At 52.7% G+C, this 17,334-nt stretch overlaps 8 protein-coding genes across 8 annotated transcripts; 4 read left to right on the forward strand and 4 right to left on the reverse strand.

Annotated features, from left to right (window-relative positions):
• Positions 1–30: 30 nt before the first annotated feature.
• Positions 31–608, forward strand: CC77DRAFT_923880 (hypothetical protein; the record flags this gene model as incomplete). The annotated part of the gene is made up of 3 exons (XM_018533764.1): positions 31–210; positions 260–492; positions 542–608. Coding segments are annotated over 3 exons (480 nt in total), but the record flags the coding sequence as incomplete, so codon positions are not given.
• A 426-nt stretch (positions 609–1,034) lies between these two features.
• CC77DRAFT_1015023 (hypothetical protein) lies at positions 1,035–3,194 on the forward strand. Its single transcript, XM_018523945.1, has 3 exons — positions 1,035–1,253; positions 1,311–1,363; positions 1,418–3,194. Exons 1-3 carry the CDS (start codon positions 1,175–1,177, stop codon positions 2,813–2,815), a joined length of 1,530 nt encoding a protein of 509 aa, XP_018391058.1. The 5' UTR covers positions 1,035–1,174; the 3' UTR covers positions 2,816–3,194.
• On the reverse strand, positions 3,014–5,651 carry CC77DRAFT_225 (hypothetical protein). Its single transcript, XM_018530724.1, has 3 exons — positions 5,249–5,651; positions 4,564–5,202; positions 3,014–4,341 (listed from the first exon to the last, which is right to left on the reverse strand). Exons 1-3 carry the CDS (start codon positions 5,430–5,432, stop codon positions 3,212–3,214), a joined length of 1,953 nt encoding a protein of 650 aa, XP_018391059.1. The 5' UTR covers positions 5,433–5,651; the 3' UTR covers positions 3,014–3,211.
• On the reverse strand, positions 5,334–6,200 carry CC77DRAFT_977705 (glucocorticoid receptor-like (DNA-binding domain); the record flags this gene model as incomplete). The annotated part of the gene is made up of 3 exons (XM_018535974.1): positions 5,334–5,823; positions 5,873–6,044; positions 6,094–6,200. The coding sequence occupies 3 exons, from the start codon at positions 6,198–6,200 to the stop codon at positions 5,761–5,763; spliced, it is 342 nt and encodes a 113-aa protein (XP_018391060.1). The 3' UTR covers positions 5,334–5,760.
• Positions 6,201–6,342: 142 nt separating this feature from the next.
• On the forward strand, positions 6,343–8,615 carry CC77DRAFT_977707 (hypothetical protein). The gene is made up of 3 exons (XM_018535975.1): positions 6,343–6,569; positions 6,619–6,982; positions 7,031–8,615. Exons 1-3 carry the CDS (start codon positions 6,416–6,418, stop codon positions 8,436–8,438), a joined length of 1,926 nt encoding a protein of 641 aa, XP_018391061.1. The 5' UTR covers positions 6,343–6,415; the 3' UTR covers positions 8,439–8,615.
• A 4-nt stretch (positions 8,616–8,619) lies between these two features.
• Positions 8,620–10,667, reverse strand: CC77DRAFT_15 (hypothetical protein). Its single transcript, XM_018530304.1, has 4 exons — positions 10,371–10,667; positions 9,073–10,316; positions 8,874–8,942; positions 8,620–8,815 (listed from the first exon to the last, which is right to left on the reverse strand). The coding sequence occupies exons 1-3, from the start codon at positions 10,435–10,437 to the stop codon at positions 8,886–8,888; spliced, it is 1,368 nt and encodes a 455-aa protein (XP_018391062.1). The 5' UTR covers positions 10,438–10,667; the 3' UTR covers positions 8,620–8,815; positions 8,874–8,885.
• Positions 10,668–11,722: 1,055 nt separating this feature from the next.
• On the forward strand, positions 11,723–12,850 carry CC77DRAFT_925604 (hypothetical protein; the record flags this gene model as incomplete). Its single annotated transcript, XM_018533864.1, has 3 exons — positions 11,723–11,845; positions 12,040–12,611; positions 12,661–12,850. 3 exons carry the CDS (start codon positions 11,723–11,725, stop codon positions 12,848–12,850), a joined length of 885 nt encoding a protein of 294 aa, XP_018391063.1.
• Positions 12,851–13,571: 721 nt separating this feature from the next.
• CC77DRAFT_472 (alkaline phosphatase-like protein) lies at positions 13,572–16,025 on the reverse strand. The gene is made up of 6 exons (XM_018531834.1): positions 15,818–16,025; positions 15,335–15,762; positions 15,083–15,270; positions 14,140–15,019; positions 13,853–14,088; positions 13,572–13,791 (listed from the first exon to the last, which is right to left on the reverse strand). Exons 1-6 carry the CDS (start codon positions 15,934–15,936, stop codon positions 13,669–13,671), a joined length of 1,974 nt encoding a protein of 657 aa, XP_018391064.1. The 5' UTR covers positions 15,937–16,025; the 3' UTR covers positions 13,572–13,668.
• Between the last annotated feature and the right edge of the window lie 1,309 nt (positions 16,026–17,334).

Consider the following 17,334-nt stretch of genomic DNA (forward strand, 5'->3'; position numbering starts at 1 on the left):
CCCCCCCCAGCTTGAGCTAACAGGCCCAGCTTCGACAACTACTCCGCAAATGTCATGGTAGACGGAAAGCCAATAAGCTTGGGACTGTGGGATACTGCCGGACAAGAGGACTACGACCGACTGCGGCCGCTCTCATACCCCCAGACGGACGTGTTCCTCATCTGCTTCTCCATTGTCAGCCCCCCGTCGTTTGACAACGTCAAAGCAAAGGTAAGACAAGCCACGGAAGCGTGTTTGGCACGCGCTGACCCGAGACCAGTGGTACCCCGAGATAGATCACCACGCGCCCGGCGTGCCCATCATCCTCGTCGGCACAAAACTCGATCTGAGGGACGACGAGGCGACCAAGGAGTCGTTGAGGCAGAAGAAGATGGCGCCCATCCAATACGAGCAGGCCGTCATGGTCGCAAAGGAGATCAAGGCACAAAAGTACCTAGAGTGCTCTGCGCTCACACAGCGCAACCTGAAGAGTGTCTTTGATGAAGCAATTCGGTACGTGGCGAGAGAAGCCCCATTGTATGTCTGCGTTAACACTACCCAGCGCTGTCCTGAGCCCCCGTCCTCAGCAGTCGGCGACGAAGAACAAGAAGAAGTGCACTATCCTATAAGCAGAGAGGACTGAATATGAGACAAAGTTTTGGTGTAATCGAGGAAGGACCAAAAGCTTGAATATGCGAGTTACTCCGGGACATGGTATGAGGACGGCATCAATGGGAAGCCAGCACGAATGGCGGAATGAATGTGGCTTCTTCCCAGGTCACAGGCGAGCAGAAGATGCATACAGCATACGCACCATTTACATGAAATAGCATATGCTCTGCAGTATCTTCTGGCTTGGTGCGGTTGGATATGGGGCGAGTCTAGCATTGGTTTATTGCGACATTACTCTTCTTCGGCGTGGAGGAATCACAGGATTAGCATTACCGATAGAACTGTTTATTGCATCTTTTCCCTTTCCCAGGCTCACACCCAGCGCGCATCCAACGTGAACGGGAGCTGACCATGATGCTCGTGCCCCATGTGGCCTCGGGTGCTACCCGCAGAAGTAGATTAATTCCCCGCGGTAGTGCGGAGATGGAGCTTCAGGCACCATCCTAGCTCCAACGCGTCCCCAAGCTTCACCCCGCGAACAATCACCACTCGGCCCACCCACCCTGCACAACCACCCACAGCCATGTTCCACCAAGGCACCTTGCAGAGCGGAATTACGCTTGCAATCCAGGAACAGAAGCTTGTTGCCTGCTTTGTACGAGGTACGTCGAGGTGTTCCGTCGGAATGTGGAGAGAGACACGACTGACAAACTGTATAGATGATGGTGCAACGAGCAACGAATGGGAAGAAGAGTGGCTGAAGAGTGGATGGGTACGCAGCTCTTTGGAATCCCGCCCGAGGCATGCGCTAAGATTCAACATGTAGCTATCGAATCTGCTCGCCCAAAAAGCCGTCGTCCTGCGACTTGAGGCAGGCTCCACCGAAGCAGGCTTTCTGGCTGCCTTCTCCGACATTTCCAGTGTGCCAACTTTCGTCGTCATCCAGAATGGACAGCTACAAGTTCAACTCAAGAGCGATGCGACAAAGGAAGACTTTATCAATTCGATAAGACGGGTACTGGGAGCGAATCCGATACCAGGCTCCAGCGCGGCACCGTCCCCACTACCACACGCAAGCACACCAGAACCGAGCGATAACCCAATAAATGCAGAAGCGGAGGACGATCTTTACGGCCCATCCGAACCCTCGATACCCACACGCTCTGCACCAGTACCAGCCCCCACACCGTCGTCGACCAAAGCAAAAGGCAAGCAGAGAGCTCCAGAACCGAATCCCACAGCTCCATCTGCATCCGCGAGCAAAGCTCAACAGGAAGCCCGCGACGCGCTACGAAAGAAGAAGAGAGAAGACGCCGAAGAACTCGCCCGAATCAAAGCACGAATCGAAGCCGACAAAGCAGCGCGCAAAGTAGAAGCCTCGTTACGCAAAGCAGAGCGCGAGAAGGAAAAGAACAGAAACGCGACACAAACCTCCCATGCAACGTCAACGCCGTCGTCGCCGCCGCAAACCACAGCAATAAAATCCTCGTCATCTCGAGGCTCGAATTCGGCAACCGTCGCCCTCAACGTCCGCCTCTTCGATGGCCGTACCATCCGCTCCACATTCCCCCGCACCGCTACGCTACAATCCACCGTCCGCTCTTGGATCGACGCCGAATTCGGCAAAATGGCTCAAGACGATGAGAATATCAGCGGTGGCGGTGGTCATAATAATAAACTGCCCCCGTACTTTTTCCGCCATATCCTCGCTCCAGCGCCGAGTCGCGAGCTCTCTGCTGGCGACGAGAGTGTCGAGCTGGGTGAGATTGATTTGGCGCCTAGTGCGACGTTGGTGCTGGTTCCTGTCAAGGGGTATACCGATGCGTATTCTGGCGGTGGCGGTGGTGGGATAACGGGGGCTGCGACGGGGATTGTGGGTGGGGCGTTTGGTCTCTTGTCGAGTACGGTGGGGTTGGTGGGGAGTACGATTGGTTCCGTCATGGGCTTTGGGGCGCAACAAGAGGGTGGTGCTGGTAGTAGTAATGGTGCTGGTGGGAGAACAGTGGGTAGTAGACCTACTACTCAGGAACCTACGCATGATACTGTCCTCGATCAACTGCACCCGCAACCGCAACCGCCTTCTGCCGGCAACGGCAACGGCACTGGAACCACCATGAGAGTGAGGACGCTGGCTGATCAGCGTGCGAGAGAGCCGCAGCAGTTTTATAATGGGAATCAGTTGAGTACGGAGCCTAGGCCAGAGGATAACGATAAGAGGGATTGATATGGCTGTTGTTGTTGTGGGTTTCGCATTTGGGAAAGGCCTGGAGATTGGTGGGCAACGTGTTGTAGATTGAGGGGAAGGCGGGAGGGGGAATAGGGGGGTTCTGTAAGAGTATGCTTGTTATGGTCTTTTTTTCTATTTCCTATCAGGAACTTTGATTGAGGAAGGTGAGTGGATTGCTTTGATCGATCTTAAAGGGTGATTTAGAGGGAATGACGGAAGTATCTGTGAAGATGTTTCATTCCATGATTGAGACGCGAGTTCCTTTTATTCGCAAACGTGTGTGTGGGAAGGAAGAAGGATTGAAACTGAAAAGAAGCGCTTTTTAGTCTTCTATTAAGACTGTTGACCGTTTTTCTTTCATCTCCGCCAATATACCATCACCCATACCACCGTTCAGACATAGGCCTTTTCGTCATCTTCATGTCCACCCCTAGCATACTGATCTTGAACAGCACCAGCACCAGCACTCAAGCCCAACCCCTCCTCCGCACTCTCGACTAATCCCGCCGCCTTCAACAACTCGCTATCCACCATTGTCCCCGCGAATGGCACCTTTGGCCCTTCAACCTGCATCTTCCAATTTCCACCCTTCTTCTTGTCCTTCTCTTCCCTTTCCTCTCCAGGGACAATCAAGCCACCATGGTCACCACCACCGCCACTACCACCACCACCGAGCAGCAGCAGCGCCTTGTTAGTCTTGTTTTCTAGGTCCTCAACCCTAGTCTCCATGACCTTGATTTTCTTCCCTAGCTTCGCGCGACCTTGAACTAATTCTGAGATTCCGTCTGGACACGCAGTGAATGCTACGCGTAGTTCAGCGAGTCGTTCACGCGCTTCCTCTAGCTCAGCTTGTTCAGGAGTCATCTGTAGAGTTGGGGTGCGGAAGTTTATTCCTGTGTCGTCGTCATCACCGTTGTTGTCGTCGTTGTTAATAGGGGAAAGCGCAAGGGGGTGATCAGGACTGGGTTGTGGAGCTGCAGTGTAGGTTTTCAGGCCGGGTGGGTTGCGGTAATGGAGTGGGTCTTGGGCGACGTCTTGGAAGAAGGAGAGGATGGCGTGTTGGACGGGGGGATATGTGAAGATGCATTCTCCGACCGAGTTGTTGCCGCCGGCGAAGGTGGGGCAGATGACTGCTTGACCGGAGGACCATTCTGCAATCTTCTCTTCATCTTCTTCTTTTCTGGTGGTGCTGTGGGCGAAGGGGGTGATGCTAACGGCGAGATGATGGAGGGCTTTGGTTAGGGTTGGAACGGCACCAGTGGAGATGGATTCGTGCCAGGATATGTGCTTGGTTGACTGCATGATGGATGGAGTGTCTTTTGGTGAGGCACATTGGTCAGCTTGTTGGTCGTAGGAGTTGGGTAGATCTGTACAGTGCTGGGGGTCTGATGTGAGGTCGCTGAATTTCCACTGGCGGGCGCGTTGATGGAGGAAGGCGCGGACTCGTCGGTCCTTGACTTGCGAATCGTCAACTAGGGAATGGATCAATGCCATGGCGGTGATACGGGTGCCGTACTTGTCGACTACAATAGCTTGTTAGCTTCTGTCTTTCAGATGTCCCCAGTATTGTTGTGTTCAGAATGTCCGAGTTTTGGCGCGCCATGTCCAGTCAACGTAACAGTACCATGAAGGTCTACATTGCGGCTGACGTTGCGACTCTGAAGGGACAGCAACGATATATACCTTGAGGGCAGGCTGTGAGGCTTGGGGTACCGAATCATAGAAAACGAACTTGTTGTACTTACAGTTGTCGGTGAGCAGCTTTAAAACACTCTCAGTTCCATCCTCAATGGCGATGACATAGACTTCTGCATCGGCCGATACACGATCAGGATTGCAGATGACTTGGTCGAAGACTGTCTTGACATGATCCTTTGCATCTCTATGGCCTGGAACACGGTTTTCCTCGTCGTGAATGCGAATCATGTCGTGAGCGACTGACTTGCGTGGCATGGCAGACCAACTACGCAAAGTCATGGCCTGATCGTACTTGTGTGAGTAAAGCAACTGGCCCGTATTCAAAACGATCAAGGCGGGGGTAGTAGCCTTGTCTTCGAGCACATAACCGTCTCTGAAGATGCTTGCGTCCTTTTCGGTATCGTTGTCAGTAGACGAGCGTTTAATCATCTCCTTGACAAAGTTCACAACCGAACCACCGTTAATACCAAGTTCTCGCTGCAGCTGCCGATATGCGAAGATGCCCAGATCCTGCATGGTGTCATTGACCAGCACGATGATGCGCTTACGCGTCTTGAGAACCTCGGGTAGCGGCGCAAGGATAGGTACATGCAGGCCGTTGGGCTTGGTCATGGCGAAGTCGGGAAGGTGGATACAATTGAGGCCAAGGTAAGACAGACGCTGCTCCACTTCCTTGCGTTGACAGGCTTTGAAAAATTAGCTGGAGTCGCCTCAGTAAGAGTTAGAACTTGCTCTGCATGGCTTCACGGCGCACCTCATTGACGCGGTCATTATTTGTGGCGTGGTAGACGTAGGGCTTTTCAGGCGCGTTGATCATGCGGATATCACCTGAGCTGTTGATGAAGAAGCCGAGTTCCTTGAGATTTGCTGGGAAAGACGGGTCTGGCTCCAGGGTATTCTCTATGCGGCGAAACATATTGGTATAGGCGCTGGGGTTATTGTAGGACGTTGGTAATCTTGGCAGCAGGCACTTCAGTAATGCAGCCTGGGAACGTCGTTGCAATGGAAGTTATACTTGCGGTGGTTAGCTAGGTCGGACTTTTGTTGGTGGCGTAGGTTGCCGCTGCCGTCGTTTGTACGTGCAGCGCGTGGTGAGAGCAAACAATGCTAGAAGCGGAAAGCACGGTGATGGACAGTAAATGTGTCATGATCCATATATATTCCTCGCAAGTACGCCGCCCGATGCCAAATGTCTGCCTCATCGTATTGTACATGTAACCCATCGATTGTTCAGCAGGGTAAGTCTACCAGCTTGCTTTCTTCACACCCGGTAGGTTTCCAGCGAGGGCGTTTACTCGGAATTGGTACTGTGAGATGGTCAGCTCCGTATTTCTCAAAGAACATGTCATCCCATACTCTTCCCATCCTGAAGTCGCTAAAGACACCACGGCCCTTGCCTCCCATTATACATCTGTTCTTGATCTGTGTGTAGCGTGTATAGCAGTGCATCTGTGAGAGCTGAAGCTGAGCTTGCGCGCGGACTCGTTGCGGGAGAGTGGTGTTGCGAATGATGTATCGGAGGGCTTGCCTGTGTCGTCGTCAGTTCTTGCGCGACATGAGGACGCAGAGGCGCGTACCGTTCAGGCTCATTCTCAGAGTACACCTTCCGCTTTGTGTGGTCGCGGATGTTGCGAATCTTCGCAAAGCATCCAATGTCGAGCTTGGCCGCGCGGAATTGAGACATGATGGCGGATGGCGGAATGAGCTGCCGGGTTTTGGAGCACTACATGATTGTCGATGAGGTTGTTCAAATTCCGATGTTCTGCCGCGCCCTCCCCGCTCGCCACCAATCAGCGCCATCCTGCCTCCGACTCTCCCCCATTCATCTCGTGAAAGCCAAACGTGGATTGAGGACTTTACTTTGCCCCGCCAAGAGCACGCAAGGAAGAGGAGAGTAACATGTTCGCGGAAAATGATGTGAAGGATATCTTTGCTCTCTTCCCCCCACAGCAAACTTCCGATTTTGTTCCACGGCTTGCGCTATCTTCTAGCCGACATGGATTTGTTACTCTTCAGTTCGTTCAAGCTCAGTTCAGAAGTCGCGTAACAAAGGGTAAGTTCTTCCAGTCACTTTCCGTTGCGTTCGCTAAGCTACGTCCTAGAGACGCAACGTATCTCGCTCTCTGCACTGGCCAGTGATCTTGACATAGATCAGTTGCTTGTCCATCAACTTGTCAGGAATCATCCTAAACTATGCATATTTAGCGCGGATCAAGAAAACATTGTTCCCATAGATGAGCGGGACGCGATAGGGAAAGAAGCTGTTGATTCGCTGTCAGAAGGGCTTGTGTCCAAGGCCGACTTCGTTGCGCGACACGATGTCTCCCCCAAGAGTCTTCACTACCTCTTGTCCGACCAAAACGATCAAGTTCTGGAAACTGATGGCTATTTCTACACTAAAGGCTATGCTGATCAGATCATGGACACCGTCAAGGGCATGATCAGAAAGGCGCTGAACGATGTTCAGTAAGTACAAGCATCACTTCCAGTGCATCAGACACTAACACACCGCAGGGCTGTTGTCATCAAACCAGAAGACCTGCATAAAAACCCTCCAAAATGGTTCATTCTTCATACTGTTGAGAAAGCTATGCAGTTCGAAGACCTTGCCTCCAAGATCAATGTCCAAGAAAACGCCGATAGCGTAACATGCACACCCAAGCAATATCTAGAAACCAAACGTGACACTACGGTACAAGACTTGCAGTCCGGTACACTTGCCTATCTCGACTTGCATAAGTTTGCATCCGAGTTCTCTGAGCTATTCCGAACCTACCAAGACGTATCGTCTCATTTCCAGCAGCTCTCGGGCATCGACGTGGTAGGGTCATTCGCCATATCACAAAGCTGGGTCTCAAAGGTAGAGCAAGATTGTATCCGCATTCTCGAGCAGGAAGGTTGTACCCTTGACGTCACCGAGGTGATAGGCTCACGTCTTCCACCAAGCACAATAGACACCATAGCAGCCAAAGCCAAAGACGCCATCATCGCCAACTTCTCACAACACAGCGAAGGGCCAAAGATAGTGCGAGTCGGACCCCTTATCCTCACGGAGACACGACGAGACGCAGCACTAGACGAACTTTCTGGCTATGCAAAGGAGGACGCAGAAGCACAGTGGCGAGGACTACAAGACGACCCCACCCGAGCGGAAGACATCAAATTCGCCCGGGACAGAGTCAAAGCCATGATTCCTCCAACAGGCCTCGTCCAACGCCTTCTCCTCGACCAAAGACCCGTGGAGAAGACGTTGGAAGAACACTTCTGGTCCACCATATCCGCCTTCGAAACACCAAACGAAGAGGACTTTGCCATGTACTGGACAGACCGTCTTCTCACCCGCTGGGCCGTCTATAACACCGGCTTAGCCTCAATCACCGACCAAAAACTTTACGACCAGCTCGGAGACCTCCTCGCTACCTACGCACACAAAGACCTGATTCCAGACACCACGGCCAAAGCACGAGCACAGGGCCTCGTTCTCAGCCGCAAGACTCGGAAAAATCTCGCTCGACTATCAAGCATAGTAGACGCTACAAAGAGTGCAGACACCACGTACCTATCCTCCGCACTAGACAAGTTCAACAAGAAACAAAGCATCGCCTCGCCCTCCCCAGATTCTCTCTCTGCTGCCAAACAAAGCATGTTGGCCGACATGTTGCGCCGGCTGCAGAAGCAGAAAGCTTCAGACGGGCCTGTGCTTTTCTTGACATTGGTCAGCGTGCTCTATGCGAAGCAGAACGACGGCGTGGTGTATGCGACGGGCAAATTTGCGCCCAAGTTGTTGAAGTTGCTCAAGGGAACGTTGGGCGACGAGCAGTTTGGCAAGGTGGAGGCGTGGAAGGAAGCTGCTAAGAGTAATTCGTTGAGTGCGGAGGATAGAAAGGGGATGGCGGAGATGGCGAACAGCGAGGATTCGTGATGGTGTGCGTGAGACAGAGAGGGAAATGCAAATTAGCTTCTGGGTCGAAACTTGCTACTTGGTTGGTTGGTTTTTGGTGCCGTACACAATATCGTCGTGGTAATAATGTGATTATTTGTAATGTGATGACTAGCCTCGAAAATGGAATCAAACAGTAAATGTCACATTGGATAGCATCAGGAACAAAAGTTTAATCAGGGGATTACTATTCATACAGCTATTAAGCTACTTGGGGTATCTGTGAAGATCATGCCGTGAAAATCATTATATCACAAGCCAACTCGCAACATCTCGAGGGAGAAGGCCGGCAAGAAGGGCAGAAGGAATCTAGTCCATGATGCCAGCCTTGCCGTCGTGATCAGCGTCCTTCTTGGGGTCTGCAGCCATCGTTAGTATCTCTGCTCCAACTGAATCAAATCGCATGGGTGAACTTACTCAGCTTGTCCATCATAGATGGCTTGCCGTGGACGTCAGTGGTACCGTGGGTACCGTGGGTGCCATGACCTGAGTGGTGTTGGTCATTCTGCAGAGAAGAGTGGGGCTCGGCGACGGAAACAGGCTCGACGAGGGCCTTGGGCAGGTCACCCGTCTCGTTGTTACGGTGTGCCAAGTTATCCCGGCCTGATCCGCCAACCTCACCAGGAACGGTCTTGGTGTGCTCACCTGTGGTGTGGGTGTTGCCACCGTGGCCGAGGCCGCCTGAACCAATGCCACCAGCGTTGCTGCCGTAGGCTCCCGTGTTGGAGTGGCTGCCGGTCAAGTCGCCGGCTCCAACGCGGCCGTCGTTGTTACGGTCAAGGGGGTTCGAGGTACCAGTGTGGGTGGTGTTGGAGTGGCCGAGACCGCCTGTGCTGCCAATGCCGCCAGTGGTGTGGGTGTTGGAGTGGCTACCAGTCAGGTCGCCGGCACCGACCCTGCCGTCGTTGTTGCGGTCGAGGGGGTTGTGCGTACCGGTGGTGCCGTGACCAGTGAGTCCAGATCCGGCAGTGTTGTGGCCAGTCAGACCTGAGCCAGTAGTGTTGTATGCGCCAGTTCCAGTGCTGCCGACACCACCAACGTGGGGGTCAACCTGGTTGGCAATGCGTGTGTTGTGAAGGCCAGAGTTGTTGTGGTCGTTGAAGTCGGCGGTACCGTGGCCACCAGTGTGGCCGAGACCAGTGCCGGTGGTAGAGTGGCCAGTAAGACCGCTGCCAGTGGTGCCGTGAGTACCATGAGTACCCTCAGTGTACTGTCCAGCACCGTAGCCACCTGCACCAGCAGTGTTGCCAGCGGTTCCAAGGCGGTCAGAGTCGACCCTTGGGTCGGCCTTGTTCATCATGTGAGAACCGTGAGGTCCAGTGGGGTCGTTGTGGGAGGTAGAGCCGTAAGCTCCAGTGTTGGAGGAACCAAGTCCGGTAGTGCCATGGGTTGTTGACGAACCGAGACCAGTGGTGCCGTGTGTGGTTGATGAACCAAGGCCAGTAGAGCCGTGGGTGGTGGAGTGGCTGCCAGTCAGATCGCCAGCTCCTACCCTGCCGTCGTTGTTACGGTCAAGGGGGTTCGAGGTACCGTGAGTGGTTGATGAACCAAGGCCAGTGGTGCCGTGAGTGGTTGATGAACCAAGACCAGTGGTGCCGTGGGTGGTGTTGGAGTGGCTGCCAGTAAGATCGCTGGCTCCGACCTTGCCGTCGTTGTTGCGGTCAAGGGGGTTTGAGGTACCGGTGTGGGTGGTGGAAGTGTGCTGGCCGTGGGTACCTGAAGTACCAAGACCGCTGCTTACACCTGAGCTGTGATGGTCGCCAGCAAATCCACCAGTGCCAGTAGTAGCGCTGGAGGTGTTGTGTACTGTGGGGTCGGCAGTGTTGGCAGTGTGCGAGCTGTGAGGGCCAGTAGGATCATCTAGTGTTGTGTAAGCAATTGTTCATATCGAAGGTATTTTACTGAAGAGCTTACCATGGGTCTTGTCCTTGTGCATCACCTGGTCGACCTTGGCCTTGACTTTGTCCATTACTCCTGACATGTTTGCTTGTGGTGTAGAGGTTGTATTGGTATAAGTGTGGTTGGTTGGTTGAATTGGAGTTGATTGAAGTGTTGTGTTGGGTTGTTGGAGTGGTTGTTGTTGTTTAGATGCTGAACAAAAGCAAGTGCTGATGGTCTCTTATATACAGTACAGGTCGTGGAAAGAGTGTACAATGTCCGCTGATGATGCTAGACATGACGTAGCGCCATGGGTCTCTCAAAGTTCAATCATGCTCCACCATCCCTACCTCCGCCTTCTTGGATTCCGTTTTCCAGCACCGCCACAGGTGTGGATACCCGCTTCGACTTGTCTGGCACGTCATAAGAAACTTGGATGTTGCCGTCAAACGTGACCGATTCAGTCCCCAAACGGCAATGGTTCGGTTCTCTTTCCCTGTATACCTCAGCTTATTCCTGCTGTGGCGTGCCTTGTTGTCTGCGGCTGCTACAGGATTTGGCTAATTACATCAGCCACTGGAGAGCTGGACCCTCAATGAGGGGCATTGCAACGGATGCAGCTAGCAAATATCCCGTTCGGTTGTGGTGGGGACTAGCACGCGGCCGGCGCTGCGTCATTTCGCGATCCGGTGCATGAAAAGGTGGGGAAGTTGGAAAGCTTAGCCACGTCTTCAATTCCTGATTTACCCTGCCTTGGATCAAATTTCTGGTACTTGACGCGTGTTGGTAGCAGATCTCCTGTGGTAAAACCTTGGTGACACCGCCACAGTTACCTGTTAAGCAGGGCACAGCAGCCATAGTGGATACCTCGTCTAGGGCCTAGAAGCGTTGGAATCCGACTTGCACTCCTTGCTAGCCTGATGCCTTGGAAACGCGCTCTTAATTTGTCGCCCATAGGTGGACTATTGCAGCATCAACGGGACAGCAGATTGCTCTGACATTGCGACTTCCTAGGATTCCCTGCACTTCAAAGCGAACGCGTAAAAACAGCTCAATGTGACGTACCGTGTACTGATCAGCTACATCCACAGCATCTCCCATTGACGATCTCAATCTAACCAAAGCCTACCAACATTATAGTTTGCAGTCTTCGACAATACCAAGTTATGTGCTGCAAACACGTTGCAGGTACGCAGGATTGAGGTCCGCGTTGGTCGATTGGAGCTTGGACCAAGTACGCGATTATGACGTAGTTTCCCAGATTTCCAGAGCTTCACCCCACCGACAAGTGGGTGAGGGATGGGATCACCACTTCTCTTCCATCACGACACAACACGCGTTTCTCAATTCCTAATCTCCTCAAACGTTCCGATCTATCCGCTGCAACCATGTCCGAGTCCAGGATGAGAGTGCCTGACAAGGTCAAGGAAGTCGCCAAGGAGGACTTCAACCAGGCCAGGCAGCTCGCTTCAGAAGCTGTCCGTTCGGCCGCATATCTCTACCCTTTCAAGGTACGCGTCTAAAATCTTGTCATCTACAACGTCTTGCTGGCTCCGCTCGTATGATGACGCGACAGTGGCCTTCCTTTGCGAAAGTCACTGAGCAATGTGCTACAATCCCAAGAGACCATGAAGTGCTCTTGAGCCATCTCGAGCAGAGCACGCACTAATATCTGACGACAACAACAACACTAACATGACCAAAGGGCATTGTTTACTTCTTCACGCATCGTGCGCTATGGAAGCCTCTCGCTGCAAAACTCGTCCCCACGGTCTCACTCGGTCTCGGTGTCACTGTGCTGATGTTCGCCGTCACCTACATTCCCCAAGTTGCACTTCTCACCCTCTTCAACGGACCACTCGCAGTCTTCACCACCGTTCTGCTCGTACTCAGCGAATCCTCTACTATATTCTCCGTCTTGAGCAAGAACTTCCTCATTGATGAAGCGCTGATTGACACGTTTGACTCGACCTTGCTCAGCCGCAACCAGACTACGTTGGTTTCGAAAGAACGCCAGGTAAAGTCAGGAAGCGACCCTGTTGCCAAGTTGGGAAAGCTGGTCACCAAGCCGTTTGCAAAGTTTGCACCCAGCGCCATCATCCGATACTTCATGTACCTTCCGCTCAACTTCATCCCGATTGTCGGTACCGTACTATTTGTCATTCTCCAGGGACGCAAGTTTGGCCCAACGGCGCATGCTCGTTACTTTCAGCTCAAGCAGATGAAGAAGCAAGAAAAGGAGCGCTTCATCGAGCAGCGCAAGGCTGCGTATGCCAGGTTAGCTCACTCAAGTCTACTTGAAAGCCGACTCGCTGACCCTTCATAGTTTTGGTATCCCCGCCGTCCTCCTCGAGCTTGTCCCCATTGCCGGTATCTTCTTCTCCTTCACCAACACTGTGGGCGCTGCCTTGTGGGCTGCCGATATGGAGCAGGGCGTCCAGAGCGGCGAAGGCACTACGACGGCGCCGAATCTGCGCCAGCAGGCTGAGCTGGCTAAAGATAGGCGGGAGTTGTGAGAGCACACCGCCATCGACGCAGTGACATAGATTCCACCGTGTGGCGCTAATAATCGTATTTAAGTGAAACCGAGCCTTATCTTCGTTACGGGCCAAACGGACGTTACAGATACCCGTGGAAACCTTAGTATGCACGGGGCAATCTTCTAGGTTGGCCATGATAAAGCATGGCGCGAAAGGTCCCAATGGCATGCGATCCAAGCATATATTACGCCTCTGCGCGGTATGATGAAAACGAAAGTGATACATATGAAAGCTACGACTTGTTTAATATATCCATAATGATGTTATGATCACGATCCACCCATGCTTCATGTGTCTGTGTTTCCCTATGAATGTGTACATCTGGCGGAGTAGTCGTGTTCTGGTACCCTCAGGAATCCCATGGAGTTTAGAGTTGTAGCCATGCATCTTGTGATGCTACGAAGTGTATCACTCTCAATATCAAATCCCCAAACCCTGATAAAAACCGTTAACAAGATTTCATGTCCGGACTACCCTCCATGGCAAAAAGGTCTAACAAGCACGGAGAGGATAAGTAGCCCACTTCGTTGTAGCCGACAGGCTGCCGAAGGAAGAGAAGTATGCAAATCTGACAACCATAAAAATTAAAAGCCATTCGCTTTTCATTGTAGCGCATCTACTTAGTTTACTGCAATAGTTTAGGACAAGTCCAGCCTGATCAGAAGTGCATAATACTCTTCTCAGATACTCGGTTCATGATTAAACATTCATTATAGCTACACTAGGTGTAGTCATACGTTCTACTACTACTACAACATCATTCATCCCGTCGTCAATGCACCTCAAACATCTCCCTACTTCTCAGCACTCGGCTCGCCCCTTCCCAATCCAAAGCATTCAGCCATATTGTAAAAGATGTCAATACTGTTATACGTCCCTTGGAACAACTCCTTGCAAGGGCCCATGGCATATACAGGCTAGATACGGGTATATAAAGTCAGTGTATGTCTCACGTGCAGTCAGTACAGGAGTACTTACCACATCAGTCAAAGAATGCACACCCTGGTCATTCTCAATGGGCAGAGTACCGTTGAGCAAGATACCGCCCTCGCCATCTTCGGGGTTGACGTAGTTGTCGCCGCTGTCTTCTTCAAGCTCCACGGCGGGAGTGCGGGGCCCGTCTTTGTGGACGGACCAGTTTTCGCGGCGATCGGGGTCGGCCATTAGGCCTTGGAAGAGCGTGTAGCGCGGGTCCCAGTTGGATGGGAAGTTGGCTAGCAGAGTCAGTACGTGTCTCGCATGCAGTTCGAAGGGGCGATGCTTACAGTCCGTGTAGGTCAGGTTGCCGGTGTTGATGTATTGGGATTCACCGGATTGCTCGTAGGTGCCGATTGCGTCGCGCTTCTTGCGGTCGACGTTTTGCGCTGCTAGGTAGTGGGTGTCGACTGAGCCCATGACGTCGAAACCGTGGCCGTGGTCGGCTGTGACGAGGATCAGGGTTTCCTTGAGGCAGTCTGTAGAGTTGAGGTGGGCAATAGTGGCCTTTACCGTGTCGTCGAGTTCGAGAAGTTCACCAAGCGCGCGGTCGTAGTCGAGGGCGTGCATCATCTTGTCGATGCTGGCGGCTTCGGACATGAGGAACCATCCTTTGTCTCCGGAGCGAGCCTCGAGGATATCAATAGCCTTGAGGGTCATCTCCTTGAGACCAGGCTGGTCAAGAGCGGGTGTCTCGTCTCCGGTTGGGGAGAGCGACTGGTTGAGGTTATCACGGTAGACGTTGCGGTCGAGCCACTTGGCCATGTTGGAGGTGGTGAAGATACCAAGAGCCTTGTCCTCATTGCTGGCAGATAGGAGAGCAGTGCGGTTTTGGATAATCTGGTAATCCTGCGCGGCAAACTCATCGTAGTAGTTCTTGTCCTGGTAGGTAACGCCTCCAAGCTCAGATGGGTAAAACTGCTCGGCGCCGCCACCGAAGATGACATCAAGAGGAACCTTGGTCCAGGTGTAATTCTGGACGCCATTCAGGTAAGTATCAACAATAGCACCGTACTGGCTACGAAGACGGGTGTGCGACACCAAAGCAGCAGGAGTAGCATCGGCAATGTAGGCAGTCGATACGATACCCACGTGACCTCCTGTAAGACGGTGGAAGATCTCAGCGATGCTCTCAACCTTTGGGTCGTCAAATGGATCCTTGCTGCTGTCCTATATCATCCGTCAGTAAAATGCTGGCGCATTGTAAGATTGGAAGGATTCCGCAGCACGCACCGCGTAGACGTTCAAACAGTTGACCGTTGACTTGTGACCGGTGTTGAGCGCAGCAGCAGAGTTGGCGGAATCAGTAATGAAGCTGTCGATCGAGTGGGTCATCTGGTGACCAACGACAGGGAACTTGTCCATGGCCATGGTGGATTGGTATTTGCCATTGATCTGCTTGTGGCCAATCAAACGAGCAGCTGTGAACATGTAGGTTAGAACCGTTGTTATATTCAAACGTAAAAGCATACACGGGCGACGAACCAGTAATCATGTTCGTAGTCATTCCGTCACCAATGAAGAGAACAATGTTCTTCGCCTTGCGTTCCTCAGCCAGATCGCGAACGAGCCAGGTGGCTTCCGTCTTGCTGCCGTTGTTGTAGCTGAGAGTAGCAGTGTACTCGCCAGGCTCGTAAAGAGCAATGCGGCGGTACGCCTTGGCTGCGACATTGACAAGGGACGGCTTCTTCGCGTCGCGGGCGAACAGGTCTTCGTACCATGTGAAGTTCCACTTCTCCAGTTTTGGTTCTTCGAGGTTGAAGAACTCTGTCACTGGTTTGGCCTCTTCGCCCTTCTTTCCAAGAGTGAAGGTAAATTGCTCATCCAGAGGTAGACCGATGAACTCGGATCCATTTCTGGGCTGGTGAACCTCCAGACGGATATCAAAGTACTGGCCAGCGAGAAAGTCGGCCCTGGATTATTGTTTAGCAATTGTGTATCCTAACCTCATACGATCTGCATGCTTACTGGTCAGGAGGGAAAACGCAACCAAGCGTTGGGCAAGCTCCCAGACGGCGGAATGTCTGCGCGGAGACAGATCCCACCAAAAGGGCCGCAGCCACGACAGCTGAGCAAGTACACTTCATAACGAACGCGATTGAGAGTTCGGTAATTGGGCAAGGCTCTCAAAAGTGCGATGAACCAGCATCTTGGGAAGCTGTTCTCCCAACCTTTATAAGCATGCAGAGCTCCCCGGACCTGCATACATGCAACCAGGTAAATAAGACTATATCCCGCATATCAGGCTACTAGGATCCACATGTAATGCCAGCGGCATGTCTTCCTATGCAGTACAAAGCGCGTTCAGGTGCGTTTACCCGTCCCTCGTGCGATAACGCAGCGCTCTTACTGCTCGAGGAGACGACTCCAGCTACCTGGACCCAGTCCGCATTCCGCTGGCTTGGTCCGCGCCATGAGCCACTGTCATCATTAAGAATCTTAACGAGCTGCCGGATTGAGGTAGACATGCACGCTTCTGCCAATTGTTGGAGGGCTGGAGGATGAGGGCTTGGCGTGGCTTGGTCTCACTTGGCATCACGTTCCGGACAGCTGTAGTCTGATTCGCTGTGTAATGGTTCCTTCGTGGGATCCAAAGTCGGTTTCTCTGTAAATTTCTCCTTGGCAATGGGGTATTGGGAGCGGCTGGGAATTTCGATGCACGCTGTGTGCTCCGCACGGCGTAATCTTATTCGCCATAAGAGTGACGGCCGGCGACACGACTCGAAAAAGCTTTGCTAGCCCTGGCTTGTCAACGGATATGGTGCCGGCGAAGTTGAGGAAGACAGCCCTGGGATGGTTCGACCGCAATTCCAAGATCCAGGCAGGTCTGGCGTCACGTGCCAGCAATCGGGCACCGTGCCCAGCTGGTATGGTTCGACCGCCGTCATCCTGTCAAACCAGCAAAACTCCAAATTGACCGCTTCGTCCATTCCTTATCTATTGAGCGCGTCCGAGCGGAACCACCTCGGTCGCATCAACATTGCGCAACAGCAATGTAGCTTGTCGCGTGCTCACATCCATAGTCGCCGTTCGGAAACCCCTGCCCAGGCATGCTATGGACCAAATGCAGCCCTATGGAGAGCACAGAAACCCCAGAAAGCGGCTATAGATCGCGACACGCAGCGGGAACCAAGGATCTTTCCCAGATCTCGCGTCCGAAACGACGATAGACATGCCTTCGATTGGTGTTCGACGCCAGGTGTCCATCAGGGTAACGCCTTGATCGGCTCTAGTTGGGTGGTCCGCCGACGTCACCACTTACCCTTTGATCTAAGGTTTATTGATGATCAGGTACATAGACACCGCTAGGCGCATAGCGCATCTTTAATGTTTTACTCCAAACGCGTCTTCTTATCGCAAACTCTCCGTGGGCCGTCAGGTACTCGACTTGGACGTGGTAGTGCCGAAGTACAGCTACCGATCCGCACGTTTCGACACGCGACACCTTTCCTAGGTAGAGCATCGCCGAAGAATCCCGCGAAGCC

Source organism: Alternaria alternata (genome assembly GCF_001642055.1).
Source record: "Alternaria alternata strain SRC1lrK2f unplaced genomic scaffold CC77scaffold_1, whole genome shotgun sequence".
Taxonomy (NCBI): domain Eukaryota; kingdom Fungi; phylum Ascomycota; class Dothideomycetes; order Pleosporales; family Pleosporaceae; genus Alternaria; species Alternaria alternata.